This window comes from Copadichromis virginalis, linkage group LG23 (assembly GCF_057382275.1).
Source record: "Copadichromis virginalis isolate Kocher_CV1m ecotype Utaka linkage group LG23, C_Virginalis_male_GT1.1, whole genome shotgun sequence".
Lineage (NCBI taxonomy): Eukaryota > Metazoa > Chordata > Actinopteri > Cichliformes > Cichlidae > Copadichromis > Copadichromis virginalis.
This window is the reverse complement of record NC_140639.1, coordinates 20,363,948-20,386,812: the sequence shown is the minus strand read 5'-3', so window position 1 is coordinate 20,386,812 and position 22,865 is coordinate 20,363,948. Positions and strand designations below refer to the sequence as shown.

The 22,865-nt window shown below is 41.0% G+C and overlaps 1 protein-coding gene across 2 annotated transcripts in view; it reads right to left on the bottom strand.

Annotated features, from left to right (window-relative positions):
- The window catches only part of LOC146680749 (uncharacterized), a 60,860-nt gene that overhangs the window by 2,447 nt on the left and 35,548 nt on the right, over positions 1-22,865 (bottom strand). For both annotated transcript variants that reach the window (XM_085449891.1, XM_085449893.1), the window contains 17 exons: positions 20,295-20,558; positions 19,924-20,178; positions 19,591-19,839; positions 19,197-19,454; positions 18,681-18,983; positions 18,311-18,580; positions 18,106-18,189; positions 17,897-17,959; positions 17,396-17,479; positions 16,308-16,378; positions 10,852-10,913; positions 9,936-9,991; positions 9,234-9,451; positions 8,291-8,556; positions 7,069-7,182; positions 6,553-6,694; positions 130-170 (listed from right to left, as the gene is read on the bottom strand). In XM_085449891.1, coding sequence (XP_085306017.1) covers positions 130-170; positions 6,553-6,694; positions 7,069-7,182; positions 8,291-8,556; positions 9,234-9,451; positions 9,936-9,991; positions 10,852-10,913; positions 16,308-16,378; positions 17,396-17,479; positions 17,897-17,959; positions 18,106-18,189; positions 18,311-18,580; positions 18,681-18,983; positions 19,197-19,454; positions 19,591-19,839; positions 19,924-20,178; positions 20,295-20,558 — 2,800 coding nt within the window. The remainder of the gene's footprint in view (positions 1-129; positions 171-6,552; positions 6,695-7,068; positions 7,183-8,290; positions 8,557-9,233; positions 9,452-9,935; positions 9,992-10,851; positions 10,914-16,307; positions 16,379-17,395; positions 17,480-17,896; positions 17,960-18,105; positions 18,190-18,310; positions 18,581-18,680; positions 18,984-19,196; positions 19,455-19,590; positions 19,840-19,923; positions 20,179-20,294; positions 20,559-22,865) is intronic.

Genomic DNA, 22,865 nt, shown 5'->3' with positions numbered 1-22,865 from the left:
AGTTCTTTAGTTCCTCACTTGATCCATATCCTTATTGATAACAGCACACTCAATGAGTCTATACAGAAGTTAGCTAGAACAGATTCAGACACTGACAATAAACTTTGTCCAAACTGAGATCAGCCTCACCTCTGCTGGGATTCTCCCATCTGCAGAGAAAGGTAGATGATCTGCAAGGAGCCAGGGATAAGAATTATAACACGCAAGCATTTAAAAGAATTGACGAATCTTGAAATTAAACGCAATGTTTTTGTATTGCAAGTCCAAAATATTTACTGTAAATCACATGTCCTGTGTTTTTTTTTTGAAAAAGGGTAAGTGACACATTTGGGAAAAATAAAATAAAAATCTCCTACAAACAGCTTGTATTAAAAACCTCTATGGACATGAATGTGGCCAGAGGCAGCAGGTGAATGGCCTCCTGAAAATGTCTGACAGCCCTTGAGTCAAACAAAAAAAAGTTTCTATTAAAGGCATTTTAATGTTCCATGTTAACCCACTCAGATGTTTGGACAAGGTGCTGCCAGTCCTGCCATAGAACTGCTAAGTCTTGCTTTCCAATCTGAGGAACACTTAACTTCATGGCTTGTCTCTATTTTTTCTAATTTGTGCCTCCTTGTCTCCTCCTGCCTGTGAATCTCAGTTCATCATGCTCAAGGATGTCTAACTTCCTAAACTGCACCTGGACAAGAGAAGAGACTTGAAGGATGAACACATCTAATTGATCCTTTTACCTGTGGATATAGCCTAAAACTACAGCATAACTTTTGCCTTGTGTGTTGAGATTCGTGATCAGCAAAAGTGTGTTTAAACATTACTTGCAGACTTCCACATCTCTGGAATCAGCTTGTCAGGAAAACTCAGATTCGGCTCAGTGCTTCAATATGTTCACCACCTTCTCACTAACTGCTCTGCAGTTTTAATCATACATTTTTTTATGTGTTTGACCAAAAATGGTTTAATAGATAGTCACCCTGTTAAATTACAGCTGGCAGTTTTTCTTCTTCTTCTACATTGTATTGTTCTTTTTTTCCCCCAGTGTTGATATTTTATATTGTTTTGTTTGTAGGTTAATTGCAGGAATTTCTTAAAGATAGAAATACCTGTAGAGAGTGGTCTCCTCTCTACAGGAACTCACTCTGCAGGTGGGGGAGAGATATAGGAGAGGTAGAGAATGAACTCAACCTGGGTGTCTATTGTCTTGTGTAGATTGGGAGATGATTGGATGATGGGGTGGGTGCAGTTTTCTCTGGGGTGGAGTCGGGTGGGCTGCCCTGGACTGTGTGGGGCTGGGCGGTGCTGCTGCTGCGGGCCCCGGTCCGGATGGGCCTTCCCTTTCTTCCCTCCCCATCCTCAGCTGCCTTCCTATTCCCGCTCTACCACACACGCAGGACTTGGGGTGCAGGTATCTCACCAGGGTGCAGGGGAGGCACTCCCCCTCTGTCCCCTTCTGGCCGCCTGTGCCTCAATTTTATTCTGCAACCTAGACATCCACATTACTCACTCTATCACATAACACATACATATAGGGCCTTGGGGGTGGGCACGTTTTACAGCATCCAGAGGATGGTCGGTGTACTCCAACCCACCTCTGGCGCTGGTGCCCTACCCTCAATTTTAAATGCATTTAGACACTAAGGGTTTTCGGGAGGAGCCGTGCTGCTCTATGAAAGGAAGCAGGAACCATGTTCTCCTGTGTTTTAAATGCACTTTAGAACAGCACACAGCAACACTACATATGAGCGGGCGTAGGGAGGTTTGGGGTCTTCACTCACCCCGGTTCTGTTAGCCGTCAGGGCCGAGGGGCTGGGAGGAGGTGCTGGCCGTCAGATTGGGGTCTGGGATGCGGGGCCTCCCTGCTGCAGATAAGGAGGTGGTCCGCTTGCCTCCACCCCAGAGAGAAGGGTTACATCGCCTGGGTTTAGGTGTGGCTTGCCCCTCTGGGGCGGGGGTACCTGGACCTGGGATGTAGAGTACGTTTGGGGAGTGCGACTGTCTGTGCAGTGTCTATTTGTGTCTGTCTACACGTTGGGTGAATGACGAGTATTTGGTTGTGTATATGGGGTGGGAATGCACGTTTGTGTCCGCGTGTGCCTGTTCGTCTGTGTCTATATGTCAGGTTGGGTCTTAGACTCAACCTCTCTGGGTACATCTCAGGCCCTCCAAAGTACGGAGGCCTATCTCCCCTCACCACACTCCCTGCCGGTGGCTGATGCCCTCAGACGTTGGTGTGTTGGTGGTTCTTGTCGACTGGGGCTGGGCGCTCATCAATAGCGTGTGCAGCGGGGTGGCCTGGGGGGGAACAGGCCACCCCCCCAACCAGACTGGCCACCCCAGGTGCCACCCCAAAGGTAAAACAATAAAATTCAATCAAATATCAAATGTCCGATTATGTTTTCACGGTGAAGCTCAGATATCCGAGTGTAAGTGAATGCAGCATCGGCTTCTGCGCTATGTGCATCACGTTAGCAAAGGTAGGAGAGCCAAGCACGAAAGACGGCACTGCAGGAAACAATTTTTCGGTGAAAGAAAATGAGGACAGAATAAATGTCCCGGTAAGTAATATCAAGTTTGTTGAGTTTAGTAAACTTCGGTGAAATTAGAATACCAAGGAGAAAATAACACTTAAAGAATTATTGCAGCCGTCGAATATTTCAGACAGTATGCTACTGAGGGGAGCTAACATAAGAGTTATGAGTTATAAGATGTAATCTAAGTCGTAACATTGCTGTATGGAGCTGCAGATTTGGTTGCAGGTTAACATAGCTGGACTGGCCATCGGGCATACCGGGCATATGACTTATTTTTTATTTTTTTTTTGTAATGGCATGAACAATGACAGGTGGTGGATTGGCCAGATGCTGGCAGATGTGTAAAAATAACTCAGTTGTTTGGTGGTTGCTATGGCGGGGCTTCCACAGAGGCCAGCAGGTGGATGAGGGAAGGGGAGGCAGGAGGAGAGCCCCGAGGAGGCCACCAGTCCGAGTGTCAGGTGAACTGAACTTCAGGTAAGAAGTTATGACCTGCAGTCTATCTGGGTCAGATATAAACCAAGTTTAGGTGGAGTTTATTTTCATTGTGCTGACTTTTTACTGTCAGTTGCAATAACTCATACTGCGTTCTAGCCAGCTTGATGGAGTTTTTAGGTGGGTGATGTTACTGATAGTGAACTTTATTTTATTCATAAGGTTAGTAGAGTTGCCAACGGCTCCTTAAAAAAATGGGATGGTCCCTCATTCAGAGAAAATATTACACGTTTCGTATTGAGGTGAGAAGAGACGCAGTTTGTCCCGGACTTTAGCTAGAATGGAAAAAGACACAAAGCTGGAGTTATTGTGTCTTTGCTGCACAGCTGCCTCTTCTTCTCTCATTCTCTCCCCCCTCCCTCTCCTGTTTCTACTTCAATCATGAAACTGATCAATGATCAGCTGATCGGCTTTTCTCTCTTGTTTATTTATCGCCCACTTTGCGCCAGAAAGAGGAAACCAGCAGATGTCGCGCTAAACAACAGCAGCACGTTTAAGCTGTTGTCAGAATTTATTTAATATTAATTTCTAGTATCAGCTGATGTTTGCTGGAGCCACAGCTGTAAAGCTGCTGGTCATGATGTCAGTTTGGATATGTGGTGAGAGGGAAACATGAAGATGAAACCAGGAGATGTCCTTACTGAATCATCAGAGCTGAACAGGTGATGGAGAAACAGGTTTACCTTTTAGGTGAAATGAATGAGTTGAAGGGAAGTTATGAACTGTTTCTGAGAGACAAATAACACCAGGATCCTTTTTTATGTAGCAGACAGCTGGTAACTGTGCAGGGGCGGGTCTAGCAAAGTTTTTGCCAGGGGGCCAGGTAGGGCATTAACAGGGAAAGGGGGCACAAAGAAATACTTTTCTTTCTTATTCTCATTTAAAATATCTCGCTTTTATTAAATAATTATCTAAATCTTACAACCAAAGTTTTTATCTGACGTAAAATGTATAGAAATCATACATATACCAACAAGACTGTACATCACTGTCACAACAGGGTTTGTTTTCATTCAAAGTCTTTATGGCTTTAATACCTGGTGGGCCGGTCTGTAGTCAAAATGCCAGATTTTCTGTCCCAGTCCAGCCCTGCAGGTTAATACTGGCAGTGTCACCATGCCAGCTGACTGGATTTCATCATCAGCCAGTGTTGTTCTTTATCAATATTACCAAAGTTTACCATAAGGCAGCATAGAAAGTATTTACTTGCTTTCAGGTTTCATTCAAATGTTAGTCTTTTCAGTTGTTTCCCCACTTTTTTCCTGTTTCAAAATCAAACACCAGTTTGTGAGAAGATTATCTTCTTTTTTTTTAATAGGCATAAGTTTTACATTGGAACTGGCTAATTTGTCAATTGTTTGTTACAAATGTTCGTATTTTAATATTAAAAAATGTTTTTGCCCAAAACATATGTGCACTATGTGTCAGTAAAAATACTATGCAAATATTGCTGTCCTTGAATGCTGAGTAAACACTGACAAAGCACTGATTGTATCTCTTGTACTTTATCAACGCAGTATCTAAAAACTTTGCACCGTAGAGGTTAAAATCTCCTTCTAATAAGAGTTAAAAGCGCATTCGGTTATTAGGTTTATAGGGTTATTGAATTATGGTTAATGGTTGGTAGAATTTTTTTTTAAACATTATCTGCCAATTACATCTGCCACCCTTCTCCAAATCTGTGCCCCTACCTGGCCCCCCCAACAAAAATTTTCTAGACACGCCACTGGCGCTCATGTATGTACTGGCTCACTCCTGGTGGCCGATTGGCGGGCCTGGCACCTGTGGCCCGTCTGGGCTCCTTCCGGGGGGCGGGATGCCCTCAGGCCTCTGGCCTCTAGGCCTGAAGCTCGGTCCTCTCTGACACAGCTGGCTGCCGGCAGAGCCCACGGGCACGCCACTGCAACCCCCTCTGACTTCTGCTCCGTAGCTGCTGGGTGACCTCTCGTTTGGGGCTCTACTCAGCTCTTCCCAGGAGGGTGGCACGGTTCCCCCCCTTTTGGTGGTCCTCCTCGGGTCCGTGTACTCTGGGGCCTCTGGATATCTGGGGCCTGGATCTCCTCCATACCTGCTTCATGCCCTGGGGGACGGGGCTATGGCTCCCCACACTCCCTAGCAGATCGTTACATGGAGAAACCTTTGGAATACAAGCATGCTGATCCACACAGGTGTGCACACAGGTGTACACACGGGTGTTCACAGACGCGGACTACACCTTTCTTGGCTGCTGCCTCAAAGCACATTGTGCGCTGTCTATCTTGCGTGCTGCACAATATTGTTTAATATTTAGTATCTACTGTTATCTACTGCTAGCTAGTTTATTGTGATGGTGCCGTTTTTATTATGTTGCTCTTTGTTGTTTGCTTTCTCTTCTGTTTTTTTTTCTCCATACAGGTGATCCAGGTGTTTTGTTTGTTTTTCTTTCTTCCCCCCTTTCTCACCGTCTCTTCTCCCCTCTGTTTTTCTTTCTCTCCCTCTCTTTCTTTCATTCTTTCTCCCTGTCCTATCCCCCAGTCATGTCTGTCCCGTTTGTAGCAACCGAAAATAAAATAAATTCATAATTATAATAAAGGTCAATCAAATGGACCAATATGGCAAGGCCATGATGATCCACTTGGTAAAATAAATCCGCTTGGCATCTTTCTTGCCCTTAAGACAACAATTCTGATGGCCAAAGATCCAAACGGGACACAAAAAAAAAAAAAAATAGAAATACCTGGTTGACTTCTAGTTTTTGGGTTCTAAATTCAGATGAAACTGAGGTTATTGTACTCGGCCCTAAAAATCTAAGAAATATGGTGTCTAACCAGATTCTTACTCTGGGTAGCATTACCTTGACCACCAGTAACACTGTGGGGAACTTGGAGGTGTTTTTTGACCAATATATGCTCTCCAATGTACATATTAAACAAATATGTGGGAATGCTTTCTTCCATCTAATATCTCTAAAATGAGAAATATCCTGTCTCAGAGAAACACTGAAAAACTAGTTTATGCATTTATTACTTCTAGGCTGGACTACTGTAATTTATTATTATCAGGATGTCCTAAAAACTCCCTGAAAAGTTAATTCAAAATACTGCAGCAAGAGTACTGACAGGGACTAGAAAGAGAGAACATATTTCTCCTGTATTGGCTTCCCTTCATTGTCTCCCTGTTAAATGCAGAATAGAATTCAAAATCCTTCTCATCACATACAAGGTCAGAACTGGAACCAGCTCCTAGTTTGGATTTGGGAGACAGACACCCTCACTACTTTTTTTTTACCCTTAAAACTTTCCTTTTTGATAAAGTATATAGTTAGGGTTGGATCAGGTGACCCTAAATCCTCCCTTAGCTATCCTGCAATAGGTGTAGACTGCAAAAGGCCTCATTAAATACAAATAGACATCACAGCTTCTTAAACACCTGGAGCTCAAAAAGTGCTAAAATATGAGGAAGAACTCAAAGTCAACATGGATTAGTCAAGATGAATATTGTACTCTATTCCTTTCTAACATGTCCAAAGAAATTTCAGGATAATGACCTGTTAGATCTGCTTCATGCTCCCAAACCTCTGTGTCAGTTTGGTCTCGGATGGTTAGAGTCACTTCATCTGTATTCATTGGAAGGCGGATCACAAATGTTGGGGAGTAGTTTGGTCCAAACTCCATGTCAAACTCAGCTCTCTGAAAAGAAGCATAGCATCAGTATCTTTAACTATGGCAGTCTCATTAAGTGATTGTAACCCCATTCCTCTTATCATCTCATGTCTCAATTCATGTGGATGGCATAGTTTTGTACACCTAAGGCCCAGATTCTGTTTATAGTTTCCTCCACTGTAGACACTGATATTTCTGCCAATAAATCCTTACATGCTACCTACATGAACATAAAACGTACAACATCTTGATTCAAAAAGTCAAATTAAATGTTAAATGTAGAGAATATCTGCATTTCAGACACAGGGTGATTATTTTTGATATTGCTGGTATTATTTTACACACAGCTTGATGCCTCCATTTCATTAAAGTACTGGACAACTTTTCTTCAGAGTACTTACTTTGGGTTGGATTTTATTGGCCACGGGACAGTGAACGGTGTAGGTCGTATTTTTGATGAGGTTACACGCAGAAGGCACCAGGATGAAGTGGGAAGGTTGATGATGCTTGCTTACCTTAAGAGTCATCAGAACATTTTATATACAGTTTTATCCCTGCATGAAACTATTTACACAATGACACCAAATAAAATCTACAAATTTTAAGAAGGGATACACTTGAACCAGCAAACATTTGGCATTTTAATTGAAACTTTGATTTGTTATCATTAAACTATTTTTCTAATTAATTTTTGTTTTTCCAGAAAAAAATGCATGACTGACAGCTAAAATGGTTACTGAATAGCTAAGGGTAATATAAACAGGAGTTTATATTTAGGAGTTTGGTATTGTTGTGCAGTATACAGTAATGGATGCTTATAATCACTGCTTGGTTATGTTCTGGGTAGCAGCAGAGATATTAGAGAGAGAGATGAATGTAGTTAAAGTTCAGTTGTGACTCATTTGTCTGCATTTGGGTCCGAACAACACAACCTCCACACCATCTGCCATCACACATTGTGACAGTTGGAGAATTTTGGTAAAGATGGTGGATAGAAGTTTAGATTACTGGAGAAAGTTTTTAAAACCTTACATGTGGGCAAAGTCAGCTAGCCTTAATCAGGTGCAACTACTGGTTTCATACAAGTGTTTCTTTTAATTTCCAAAACATTGAATTAAAGTTTATTTACATAAAGCTTTAAAGTAACTACCAAAGTAAGGAGCCAATTGTCTTTTAAATATGGCTGCTATGCAATACACTTGCTTTTACAAGGATTTTGATAGAAGTGATCAGTTTAAGATGACGATGTTTTTTAGTAACACTTTAAACTGGCTGTGGGTTGGTGGGCAGCCATAATGTTTAAACACCATGTGCTCCACAAAGAAGGAAATGCTACAACAGCAACAGCACAAGTCAGCTTTTCACAGCCTGTCCACAAAGAAAATCAATTATTAGTACCAGAAATTATAATGGGACTTATTTGTAAGTGATTCATTTCTCCCACTGCACATCTACACTGGAACACATTGTGGTTCCACCTGCCACATCCATTTTTAATCAATGTTCACATTCATTGTTGGTAGCTACAACTCCAAGTGAATATAAAGCTACACAACTATGCACTAAACTGGATTCTATTGACACAATGAAAAAGATGAAGCTGTAAGAATAATGAATTTTTACCTCAGTCATGGGGATGTTTCTTGGCAGAAGAAGCACATTGATGTTTTGAGTCTGTTTTGCATGGTTTGGTGGACTGAGGAACAATAAAACTTGCCCCTTAACTTGCTTGTTCCAAATGCCCATCAGGAAATCCAGGACAAGGCCAAAGGCAGAGAGGTGGGGGTTATCAACAATCACATGAGTATCTGTGATCTTTAGTGGTTTGATGAAGCGCGTTGCATCATCAGTGAAGTGGGCAACAGACAGGAGGCCATCAGAGAGCAGAGCTGTGAAAACACAGAGTCAACAGACATGTATTTATCTGAACACCCACTGATCCACTCATTTTAACTACCCACTCTTACAAACAGCCTTTTTATCCCTTTTCTGACCCTCTTATCTCTTCTCTGTTCCTTTCTTTTCAACATGCTGTCTGGAATGAATTCATATTACTAAGATCATCATCAATCACTTCAATATGACCGTGCACTTTCTCCATTTTCAGTGAGTGAGCTCATGTGCACGACTATGTTCACGTGTGACTCATAGTGAGAATCTGTATGTATATTTGTGCCCATTCATATACACATATAGCGACACACACACACATAGTTGAGTACATGTAAAAGTCAATCAATATGAATTATCAAGGCTGAAGAAATATATCGGGGAAGCAGAGAGCATGAAAATAAACAGCCTGCTCTCCAAAGATCTATCCAGCATGTACTCTCAGCTTCAAGAGAATAACAACACAACACAACTAGAACTGAGCAATATTAGGAGAACATTTGGGAGAAAGAGGTGTCACACAACACCACTGCCAAGTGGCTGGTGGACCTAAGAGCAGACTGCAGCAACCACCCAGAGCAAGAGCCAGTCAACATCACAAAGGCAGACATACAACAAGTCTCTGGGGTGAGTGGGTGATTATTGTGGGCATTACTGTCAAAAATAATCTGCTCACCTTCCTGTGTTTTTACACAGTGTGGGAAGTGTAGCTGACGGACAGCATCCTCACAACATTTGATGTCGAACAGTGGCCCTGCAGCCATCTTTCCAGCTGGTTGGAGGACACTCTCATCCCACTGGATGATTTTGTACAGGAGCTCTGCCTCTCGAGTCATATCAAACACCAGTCCAGTCAGAATACAGTGGAACAAACCTGAACCAGGACACTTGAACCTGCAGGATATAACATAAAGGTTGTATGACCTGAACTTTTAAACCCTAAAATGAAAAACTTTGTTCCTATCAGACTCCGCCTCACGATCACTGACCAAAAAGGGAGCACACAGACAAAAGTAAAACATATATCAAAGTTAATGCAGGTAACTCCAGGAGCATTTACTCCTGTAGCACCTCCACTAATGATGAAAGAGTGAAACAGAAATTATAGTAGTTTCTGTTGGTGGTTCAAAGGAAAGCTTGTTTTATTTTTCTACATTTCCCTAATTTTGTCTTCAATGAGATGAAAAACACAGCTAAAGATTTTCCTGTAGTGTGCATTAAAAGTATTATCCAAAATTTAATGCTAAAATGCTCCCAGAGGTCTGCATAATCTGTGTTGTTCTAATTGTGAGACATGAGAACAACAGAAATTTTATAGAAAATTTACTGAGAATGTGACATGAAAGCTGTTACAGCTGTGGATTTATGATGTTGTTACCTGTAGAAGATTTGTGCACATTCATTTTTTACTTCAGGTATGAAGCTGGATGGAAGCTGGAATTTAGACAGAAACATTTGTTAATAAATGGTGAAAACTTAACTTAAGCATGCTTTACAGATAAATTGTATGTACAGTGTGAGAATACCGGGCTATAGAACCTTTTTTTTTTTTTTTTTGCCTGTCCCGTTTGGCTCTTTTGCCATCAGAATTGTTGTCTAAAGGCAAAGAAAGATGCCCAACGGATTTACTTTACCAAATTGACCATCCCAGCCTTGCCGTAATGGTCCATTTGATTCACCTTTTATTGTTTGTTTTATTTTCACTTACTGAATACGGGACAGACTTGACTGGGGGAAAGAAGGGGAGAAAGAAAGAGGGAAAGAGAAACAGCTGAGAAGAGGGACGGGGGAGAAGGGCAAAAGACAAAAACCAACAGAACGGGCAGAGAAAAAAAAATGCATATATCAATCACCTGGATCACCTGCTGAGAAAGAAAAAAGAAAACAAGCAGAAGAGAACAAGAGTAATAGAATAACCAACATCACAATGATATATGGGAATATGACAGTAAATACTAAATGTTAAACATTATTGTGCAGCACATAAGATCAACAGAACACAGTGTGCTTTGAGGTAGGAGCCAAAAAGGGTGTAGTTTGTGGGTGTGATCACCCGTGTGTACACCTGTGAGCATGGGCTATAGAACCTGACAGTAAATTTACTAATCAGGATCCCACAGAAAGGGTATAAAGCTAAAGCTTGATGCAATATGATAATTATTCATGTGTAGTGTAGTGAAGTTTGTTAGTTTCATCTTATAAATTCACAACAGGCATTCAAAGAGTTTGTTAGGATCTACCAATCTTAGAATCTTCAGATTATTCTGAAATATAAATATAGTTTCTTTTCTCACCTTCTTCACATCTTTGGGATTTATGTCTGGTGTATTTGGACCCGGTTTGACCTCAGAGTCATCTGATGGGAGAAGACAAAGAGCTGTTGGCAATATAAACTATACTCTAGCTCTCTTCATAAGATCTGAGTCAGTCTGACTTCAGCAGCTCAAGGTTTCCTGCCATCATTTTTCTCTCAGAAACTTCTGGATTCCACCTGTGGAAATACCTGCTGCTGTTTCCCCATTTATCGATTTGGTTAAGTTAGCTGGTAGCTGTCCAATGCTGAAGCATGTTAGCTACAAACAATTTAATTGAATATTTGTATTCTCTAATATTGTCTGCTATGTGGATAGACTCACTTTTCAGTTAGACTCTACAGCTACAGCCAACGTTTTTTGTGTTCAATATAGACCGAGTGGGCTGTTGTGGTAATCGTCTACTTACAGTACTGTGGAAAAGTCTCATTCCAAACCTAATTTATTTATATTTTGCTAGGAAATGTGAGAAAAAGGTGTAGTGATTTATTTAGCTTTTTTATTTTTATTTACTCTTTTGCAATTTTAATTATTTCCAAAGTCGATATTTGGTATGACCAGTTTTATTCTTCAGCACAGTCTGAGCTTTCCTAGGCAGCTTTCTTGCCATTTCTTTAAGTAGTCTTCAGGAATAGTTCTCCAGGCTTCTTGAAGGACATTCAAAATTCTTCTTTTGATGTTTCTGCCTTTTGTTTCATTTTCTGTTAAGATGATCCCACACTGCTTCAATAATGTTGAGGGTCCAGATTCGGGAGAGGTCAGTGTATGGCTGATAGTGTTCCAATGGGATCACAATGGAAAACACAATGTTCTCACACACTTTCTGTGTTTACAATTCCATCAAGTTTGAAAAGATCTTCGCCACTGGCTGAATTACAGCATCAAACCATGACAGAGATTCCACTGTTTTACAGATAGCTGTAGACACTCAGTGTTGTCATCTCTCATGACCTTCTCCAAACATACTGACAATGATTTGAAACAAAAATTCTAGTGTAACTCCGTTTCCCTTCCTTAAGAATGGCTTCTTTACCCCGATCCTTCCACTGAGACCATTTCTGATGAGACTTTTGTAACCAGTAGAATGATCAGCTGATGGTCCAGACACCTCTCTTAGGTCCTGTGTCAGGTCTTTCTTGGATTCCCTCCTATTTCTTAAGAACATAACAATAAATAAAAAAAATAAATAAAAATGTATATTTATTTATTTTTAGGAATGATGAAATTATGCTAAGTTTTCTGGGAATAGCTGAGAATCCCCATGTTGGTACAAAAATACTATTTTTATGCCTGCCAAACTGTGTTATCTTTGAAAATGTTAATAGATTCAACTAAAAAAATGGGGGGAAAAATATGTGATTTTGCAACAAGCTATTAGAAGAAATTGCCTAAAGAAACAATTTAAAACTTTTTATTACACAAATTTGTCTAGTATGTGTTGACAAAACACTGGTTTATTTGTTGTTGTTGTTTTTTAGCTTAAATAATTCATTGGTCAGTCTTAACTGGCTTAAAAAAAACAAATAAAATATTATTGTGAAAGTGTGTTACGGTTCTGGGTCATTTTGACCCGGCTTTTGCAGTTTCTTATATTTTGGTAAATTTCTGTATTATGATTTATGTTCTGGTTCTTTAGTTGTGCTATTTTGATTATTATCCTAGATTTAGTTCAGTGTCAATCTGTGTTTTTGTAAATTGTTTCTTGTTTTACTTTGAAGGTTCATGTCTGATGTCAGTGTGTTCAGTTTTACTTCCCCCCTGTCTTGTTAGCCCTGATCTCTCCCAGCTGTGTCTCCCTCCTGTTTCCCATTCCCTGATTACTCCCTGTGTACCTGTGTATATAAGCCCTGTGTTTTCCTTTGCCCTCTGTTGCGTCGTTAATGTCTGCGCACCCTCATTTTCACTGTGTTCCGTTTGCCTGCCTGTTAGTTTATTTGTTTTCCCAGTTTAGTTAGTTTTCTGTTCTTCTTATTTTCCTGTAATAAACTGAGTATCTTAAGTTCACCTCTGCCTCCATGAGCCCTGCGTTTGGGTCCAATCCTGCCTACCTGCACAGTAGGAGTGCAACGATACACAAAATTCACGGTTCGGTTCGATACTTTGGTGTCACGGTTCAATATTTTTTCGATACAAAAAAATGTTCATGCCTTTTTAATTTGTCATTTATTAAAATTATAAATATATATTTTAACTCAAAAGTACAGTTTTTAAATTTAACCCCAACCCTTGTGCGTGTTTTTTATTTTGACAGCGAATGCGCACCTGCGGACCACTTATGTGCAGCCCTGGTTATTTAGCTCATCATATTGCAGCCACAGAAATTCTTTTGTCCATGAAACCATAAAGCTGCACTTTCTTTTTGCCTTATAGTCTGATTTGTCATAACTTCTCCGTTTTGTGGTAAGCTTTTCTTTGGCTTCTTCACCCTGACCTGTCTTATTTGGCTCAGCAGAACTAAAATATATATCTGTCTGTGAAGGTCATCGTAGTCAAATATATATCCTGCTGCTTTTACACACGCACTCACATAAGCTCAGCGATTCTCTGCGCGATCAACCTCTCACATGTTTAAGCTGCGGGAGATTTCACTTGTCATGTTTGCATAGTAAGCTAACGATTAATAAGACGATGTCAGAGGAATTAATAATAATAATGGATACTTTATTGATCCCCATGGGGAAATTACTTGTTTTTCTCTGCATTTGACCCATTCACTCAGTGAAGCAGTGGGCAGCCCACTAAGCAGGCGCCCGGGGAGCAGTGTGTAGGGACGGTACCTTGCTCAGGGGTACCTCAGGGTAGCCGTTAAGTGGATTCGAACCGCCGACCTTCCGATCGTGGGGCGACCACTTTACCTACTGAGCTATCCCTGCCCCAGTTTTGGTGCACAAATTATCATCACTCACAGATCAGTGCTGTCATTGCAAAGTGAAAGCAAAAAAACAAGCACAAATTCAAACGCGATTTCAATATGTCACATATTGACAGTGGCTCACCGATGCCAATGACATAATTACCCAGCTACATTTCTGAAAGAATGCAAAAGCATTGACATATATTTTTCCTTCCTACAATAGCCCGATGGGCAGGGAAGAGATAGATTTTGGTAGCCCGACTGAAAAGATCGCTAGCCCCGGGACGTCGGGCTAGCGATATTGCGAGCCCTGTATCTGATTGAGGAATCACTCATCTTTGGAAAAGAGAGTTTATTACAGAGAAATGGCTCTTTCCAAAATAAAAGCTATACTATCCGCTTCTTCTGGGCTATATTCTCAGCAGCATAAGGAGAATCATGTGCTAACAGCTGTCTAAATGACTCGGCTAAAGTTAGTAGCATGCTTGTTGTTTTCGTCTTTGCACTAGGATGATGTCGGCGTAAATGTGCAGTCATATTCGTTGTGTTCCCACTAGTGCTTTCAGGTTAATCTCGTTGAAATGACCTTAACGCCACAACACGGCAAATCTCCGTTAACGAGCTACCACCGATCGCCCCGTGCTAGACTGGGCTAGACGGCCAACACGTTAACGAGCTAACTGCGCTAACACACTAGTTCCCACCCATGTAATTGAGCATTGCATGGCACATCCAACATACTGTTTTACTTTAGTGCATGACTCGCTTACCTTCAGGGTCATACGTCACATGAAAACCAAAATAATTCCAAACGCCAGATCTGAATGAGGGTGCGGGAGGTCCATGTTGCAAAGAGAGCTTAACTTCTGTCTCGCTAGCTTGCCCTGCGCTCTTCCTTCTGACGATGCTGTCTGTGTTGAGCGCTCAGTGAATCTGCATTCGACTACTCCGCCTAGGCTGCACTGTTGAGCCTAGGCGGAGTAGTCGAATGCAGATTCACTGAGCGCTCAACACAGACAGCATCGTCAGAAGGAAAGTTGATAAAATAAATTAAAAATTTTGTATTGTTCGATACATATGCGTACCGAACCGAAAGCACTGTATCGAACGGTTCAATATCGATACGAATATCGTTGCACCCCTACTGCACAGCACACAGCCATGACAAAGTGGTCATGGAAGCAGAATGAAAGGTGGCTGAAGATTTTTGTATAGTGCAGTATTTTAGTAGTTATTTTCCTTTGTGTATCTGCTTCCTTACAGTGGCTATGTTTACAAAGATTCTAATATTCCCATTTATTGGCTATAAGACTAAACAAAATAAAAAATGTAATAAATAGATACAAAAAGTCAGGATGAACACTGCCAAACTCAGTTCTGAGGTATGGGACCTTTTCATAACATAATTCAATCTTAATAATTGGTTACTTCAAACTTGCTGGACAATGTTGCCATCTTGACATAAATGCACAGCGACATAAGCTTCAACTGATTAAAATATGAGAGCTGCAGCTTTTAAAATTCCACCTGAGTAGAATTTAAAACAAACCTTTTGATGGTTTAATGTTATGTTTTATTTAGAGGTTAATCACATGAATATGGTGTTATTGATGGCTAATATTAAGGGCCTGTTCACTAGCAAATTTGAGTAAAGGCTGAAGGGGTTGTTTTAAAAGTTATAAAACACTTTTTTGGCTCTAAGGTCACACATTTACAGGAGCAGATCAAGTAATCTTTTGTAATATTTTTGTTGATGTTGTTACATTTTTCATAATTCAGTATAGCGCAAATCATGACAAAAGTCACGTCAAGGTGCTTTATGTTGTAAGGTAAAGACCAATGTTGGGCAATTTACTTTGAAAATGTAATTCAATATAGTTACTAGTTACTTCTTCAAAAAAAAATAACAGAGTTAGTTACTGAGTTACAATATTCTAAAAGTAACTAATTACCAGAAAAAGTAACTATTGCGTTACTTTAAAAATAAATGTAAATATGTAAAAGAACTTACTGAAATACTAATATATAAATTACTAAATATACTTGAACATACTAAAATATGTATTCAACTGTTTGTTATAATTTGAATATGTAGTTGAAATAAATGGGCACTTAATAGAGGGGACTAACAGGAAACACTGTACACTAATCTAAACTATTCAAATGTTACCCTGTGATAATATGAAATAAAACACCAATCAGATAAAATTTTGTAATTGTAGTAGAGCTTTTTTTTCTATTTGCAATAAATAATACAGTAAAACACAATAGATGTTTTAAACCTTGTCTGTGATCTCTTTTTAAGAGAAAAATATTTTTTTCTACTTACTTCCACTTTAAAATTGCTACCTTTGAATTATCCAGACTCTCAATGATGGTGTCTCATTACTGTGCGTATGTACAATGATGAGACACAGTTTGTATGTGAACACCCGCCCAAGTCTGCCTCTTGTGGGTTCACCAGGACTACTTTACTCTTCCTCAGCCAATAAGCAGCACTTGTGTGAAGAACTGACATTTGTAAGACTCAGATACTCGTGTTTGTTCCTTACTTATCTTCTGAGAGAAACTACTGAAGTTGTACCTATTGATGAAGCTGCTGCCTGGATTTCCAGCATCTCCACTTCAAGTTCCTCCGTTTGCTCCTCCTCTGATCTACAACAACACAAGAAAAGCAAACTTTAAATGTGCATACATTAGATGGCATCACCTTGTATGTGAGGAGACTGATTCTGGATTTAACAGGGACCCAGTGAAGAGTATCCTGTCCTACCATAACTCTGAGACAGGATTTTAGAGATATTATGGAAGAAAGCAGTCGTGCATATGTCTTTATTATGTGCACTGAAGGACATATGCTGATCAAAAACTACTTCAAGATTCTTCACAGTGTTACTGAAGCCAGAGAAAATGCCATCCAGAGAAAGTATCTGGTTCGATACAACGTTTCTAAGATTTTTAATAAAATCAGTTTAATCTGAATTTAGAAGCAGGCAATTTGAGTTCATCCAGGTCTTTATGACTTTAAGACATTACTGCAGTTAAATAATTCTTGTGTGACAACAGCAATCTAACATTAGTACAGAGCAAAGTGAGTCAGATAGTTATGCCACAGAACCTGAACAGGAGCTTTTAAAAGGTATTTTGAAAAGCATTTTTTTTTTTTTTAATCTCAGGTTTCCACTATAGATGCTTGTCCTCGAAAACAGCTAAATGCCTGTTTGTTTTCTGAAGCTGGCCAGACGTTTGGATTCCTGTTGACATTTGTCTGACGTTTGGATTCTGTAGCTGTGTACTTCCCTCTGCCTTCATTGATTAGTAAGCTAATTAGGAATCTGTCATAACTATTGTGAAGCAAATGAAGTTAGAAGTGACTTACATAACAGACTTAAAGTTTTTTTGTTTGTTTTGTTAGAGTTTCTGAAGTGCATCTTTTGTTTTTCTACTTTTTCCTCAGTACCCCTGTACTCTTTGACTGTTGTTTCTGCTGCTGTAGGTCTTTGATCAACTCAGAATAAAAACTCTGACTTAAGTGCTTGAAAGCTCGTCTCAAGGTAAAGCAAATATGTTGTTGTTGTTATTATTTTGGGCATTCTACGTTCTGTGAATGATTCCTCTGAGAGTCTGAGGAGAAACTCCTTCACTGATGGAGACTGATTCATGTTGGCTCACCGCACACAGTCGATGGAGGGGTTGATGGAGAGCAGCTGCAGTAACACATCAGTCGAAGCATCAGTGATCTGATTGTGACTCAGACTGTAACACAAACACAACAAGTGGCTCTAATTGATTACTGCACATTAGCTGAAAGATACATAAAATCAATGAGGTAAACTCCCAGTAATGATACAACTGATATGTTTGTCACTGTGATAAAGCAAAACAAGACAATCCATTGTGTAAATGTCAGGATGACAGTCATAGAGACTCTGCAACACTTCAGAAAAAAAAGATAAAAAACTATATGAGCTTTGCTTTTATATAAACCACATTCTTAATTATGATATTAAAGAAAAATATCTAATTGTTATCAAACCTCTTTAACCTGATTTTACTATCTTACACTACTGACTAATATGATCACAGTATTGATGCTTTCGAGCCAATATTTTCATCTAATGATTATCAGAGGACTGTTAAAGAATTCCTCCCTAATGATGACAAGTGCTTCACCAGATCTCAAACTGCTTGTGTTCCTTGAAGGCTGCTCTGTGCACGATGTTGTTGCTGTAGAGTCTAGAAAGAGACCAAAGCAGAGAGAGCAGACGTCACTCATTCACTCAGAACAACATGAATCCATGTGAGCTCAGACTGTGAATGATTCCTCTGAGAGTCTGAGGAGAAACTCCTTCACTGATGGAGACTGATTCATGTTGGCTCACCGCACACAGTCGATGGAGGGGTTGATGGAGAGCAGCTGCAGTAACACATCAGTCGAAGCATCAGTGATCTGATTGTGACTCAGACTGTAACACAAACACAACAAGTGGCTCTAAGTGATCACTGCACATCATATTATTGTAGTGTGTGTGAACAGGCTGATGGTTATTGGTGCCTCCCAGAGAAGGATCAGTGTGTGACACTCACTCCAGGACTTGGACTTTGTGCAGATGTGTGATGAGAGGGAGCAGCAGCTGGTCAGTGAGCTGACAGTGACTGAGGTCCAGCTCTGTCAGCCCTTCACACGAGTCCAGCATCTGGACCAAAGACCCACAGGCCCTCTGATCCAGCGTGCTGTGACTGAGATCCAGCTCTCCACCCAGGGCTGCACACAGGGACACCGCCCGCCTCACTGTGTCCCTCTCACTGTTCACAGGAACCAGAGACAGCAGCTGGAGGAGGACAGTTTTACTGACTCTAAACAGGACAAACAGAGCAAAGAGAAACTATCAGTATGCATCAACACCAGTGTGAACGAGCTTCTCTCTGGTTTAGACTCTTCTGTGGTGTTTCCCACCTGAGGCGGACCCTGTGGAGGACAGGAAACAGCAGGTCCAGCACGCTGTCCTCCACCTCACAGTCTCGCAGGTCGAGCTGTGTGTCCTGGCTGCTGTGTGTCAGGATGGTGGAGACGGCCCTGCAGTCATCAGCAGTCAGACTCAGAGGCTCAGGCTGATCCTCCTCTGGTAGCTCCACACAGGAGGAGCAGGACAGATCCAAGCTGTGCTGCAGAGTCCTCAGCAGGCCTGACGCTGCCTCCTGCTGGACGTCACAGGCAGCACAGCAGTGGATGAACCTGAGCAGCTGATTCCTGTCAACACTGCAAGGAAAAAACAAATGCAGAAGTACCGAATGTTAAAGAGTGTGTTGTAGATGATTTTAATCGGTGTAATTGGGCTTGTTTATTTCTCTTTCAGTTTACTGTTGGACAATCTGATCAGCAGGTAATTAGTACAAAGCCAAAATGTTGACCTTTTGTAGGAAGATTAACCTATGTGTTCATATTACATGAAATTTACCACAAATATCTGACCTGAGATGAGAAACTTTGTCCAGCATGAAGAGGATGGACTCTGCTCCCTCTGCTGGTATGGAGGTCCACAGGAGGTTCAGTTTGACTCTGTCTCCGTGTTTGAGGATGAAGATCAGAGCAGCACAGTCCACTGAGTCCAGCTCTCTGCAGCTCAGGTTGATCACATGACCAAGTGACCTCAGTAAACTGGGTACAGCGTGACTGTCATGAGCTCTGTAGAGCTCTCTGATGGAGCTCATCACAAAGCTGGGACTGGGCCTGAAAACAAACAGTTTATTTCCAACTTTGTTTAAAGGATCCATAAACTGCTGATTAAAGATGAGACAGCATTTCAAATCCTCCTGATTAAACAGCAGAAACTGTGTTTGGTAAAAGATCAAACTACATTCAGCACCTTTTAAACACAATCCTGTCCAGAAAGGGAAGCAGACGTGTGGTTTCCTCCTGTAAGAAGAGGTTCTTCCTCAGGTTCACAGTGATGGTCTGAGCTGACGCCTGCTGCAGCAGATAGTGAAGAAGCTCCCAGTTCAGACAGCAGGAGGTCAGGTCTCCACCAACCTTACTGAAGAAGGACAACGTCAAGTCCTTGTCCTGGATTTCATGGAGGAGACACAGAAGCTGCTGGAAGCTCTCTTCACTCAGTCTGCAGAGATCATAAATATAAAATAAGATTTAAAGTAAAAATGTACATTTTATTTGGCCTGTGATGTCCAGGAAAGACATTTACTTGACTGTTAGAGGACCATCATGGAGCAGCAGAGTAATCAGACCCTGAGCAGGGATGCAGCTCTCAGTCAGGTCTAACCGTCCGACTGTCCAGTGTCTCAGCAGGGAAGCCAAACTACTGACAGCCCTCAACAATACTCTCTGTGATGGTCGGGCTTTCTTAGGCACAAGAGAAAGCTCTTCCACAGCCAGCGGACAGACCACTCTGCCTCTTCTTACCCACTGAAACAGGAGCAAGGACATGTCGATGGAAAGCCTGAAGATCAAAGAGACAAAAGAGCAGAAATGATGAACACCAAGAACCAAAGATTCAAAGTGGACAGCAGATAAATGGTGTTAGAAGAACAAGAGAGTCATGATTTCACTTCCTGCCTCAGACTGTGTAGTTGTGTTGTGTGTCTAAAGAGGAGAGCGGCTCCTCTGGCAGACATCTTGCTGGGTGTGAGGATGAGATCCACTTTAGAGCCACACAGTTTGAGGACTCTCCCCACAGACCAGCAGCTTTTCCTGTTTAACTCTCCTGTTAACAGCAGCTGGAACCCCAGGAGCTGCAGCAGAGACTCCAACTGCTGGGCCTCCTCTCTGGATCTTACAGACATGGATGTACACACTCTCTGGAAGAAGTCTGGATCACAGCTGAAACACAGTGGAGATGAAATGAGAAAATATAGGATGAGCTACATTGTTAAAAACCATATTATGTACTAATATGATATTGAAAACAGAACTTTTAATGTAATAATTTGGTAATTTCTAGATTATTGCTATGCAATTACAAAAGTAATAACCAGTTAATTTACAGTACTATCATATCAAAATTCTGCTATAACCATCCATCCATCTATCCATCTATCTATATAAACATCTGTGCTGAGTATGGAGTGGAAGTCCTGAGGTCAAAATGGGAGACACCCCCTAGGATGGTCGAAAATGACCATGTGAGGGTGAAGCTAACGGTGGTCCCAGTGGTAATTGGAGCACCCAGTCAGTGACCCCCAAACTAAGCGAGTGGCTCCAGCAGATCCCAGGATCAACATCCGAAGAGGGCAGTCCTAGGAACAGCAAAGATACTGCGCAGGAGCACAGGAGCTCTCAGACCTTTGGTAGACGACCTGAGCTTGAAGGATAAAGATTGTCCTGCAGGAGCGAGAGGGAATTTTTTTTTTTTCATGCATATTCTTCCAAAAATTCTGCAGTCCAGTTTTCAACAGATTAGGTGAGGGGGTCGGAGGTATGGTATACTATATATACTATATGGTATACTAATATCCCAACTATCCATCCCCAATACATTTTGTAGTGGTTTATTTCTAATAATAGGCATTTTTTCAATATGACAGCCCGTAATTTTTCAGTATGCAAGCAGGCAGCTTGGTGCTACTTGCTGCAGGAGGCTGGATCTTTGGATGTCTAGAGGTCAATCAGTGATGAAGGCGCAACAGGTGGGTGGTGTTGAAACCCCCACAACCCTGAAATGGACAAGCGGAAGAACATGGATAGCATCTTGTATGTCTGATTTTATTGTGAAGCACTTTGTGATTTTTATGTGAAATGTGCTATATAAATAAATTTTACTTACTTACTTATCCTTTTAACTACCCCACCAAGAAAAATGAAATGGAGTTTATGTTTGCATTTCTCATTGACTTGGGTGAGGAATAACCACAATCACTTATACTTTTTTCAATAGACTCTATAGTTTTTAAAATATTGATATCTACCAAATGGTTGAGATGTCTCTTAATAGTTTACGTATAAAATGTTATTCAAGTCACTGGATATAGTTTATTTCTAGTAGTATGTGACTGAACTTTGCTGGTAAAGGAAAATTGTGTATTGAATAACAAAATATTGCATTTAAAAAGTGATTCAGAACAAAAATACTCATATTTGTCCCTCTGATTAAATGCTAGTGCAAGATCTGGACCAAGCTGAAACTTGTGAAGAAGTTGTGACAAAAGAAATCAGGGAGGGTGGGAGCATCTTTTTCTCTTCACTGAAGGTAACATTAAAGATCATGGATTCCCCTTGATATAGCAGCAAGTCGTGGATGATACCAAATTAACTTGCTCGACAGAACAATTTAAAGCCCCACTTATCTTGTTTGTTGGCAATATAAACTGAAACTGAACTATAGGCGGAGAGCCCCAGCCCTTGCGCTTTTCTATGAGGCCATGAACTCAGAAACACTGTGCTTGTATGTGTATGGTATCAGAAGACACCGCTCATGAACAATGTCTGAGCAAACACACAAATTCCCTTAGTGGTCCCTTGGACCACTGTAAGCAACATTAAGATAAGATAAGATAAGATAACCTTTATTAGTCCCACACGTGGGAAATTTGTTTTGTCACAGCAGGAAGTGGACAGTGCAAAAGTTATGACGCAAAAATTAGAATACAATAAGAATAAATACAGTACACAACTGTACAGAATAGAATAAAATAATATACTATATACAGTAGAATAAAATAGAATAAAAATATACAATAAGATAAAAATAGAATACGAATGCTATATACAACTGAGTAAAAATACAACGATGCCAGAAAAGATTATTGCACTTAGTGTTATTGCACATGTGTGGATGTGTGTGTTTGTTCAGTTAAAGTCTTTGTTGTGGAGTCTGACAGCAGTGGGGAGGAAAGACCTGCGAAATCTCTCCGTCCCACACCGTGGGTGCCGCAGTCTCCCACTGAAGGAGCTGCTCAATGCTGTCACAGTCTGCTGCATGGGGTGGGAGACGTTGTCCAACAGGGATGACAGCTTAGCCGCCATTCTCCTGTCACTCACCACCTCCACTGGGTCCAGAGGGCATCCTAGAACAGAGCTGGCCCTTCGGATCACCCTGTTCAGTCTCTTCCTGTCCCCAGCAGAGATGCTGCCGCCCCAGCAGACCACACCATAAAAGATAGCAGAAGCCACCACAGAGTCATAGAAGGT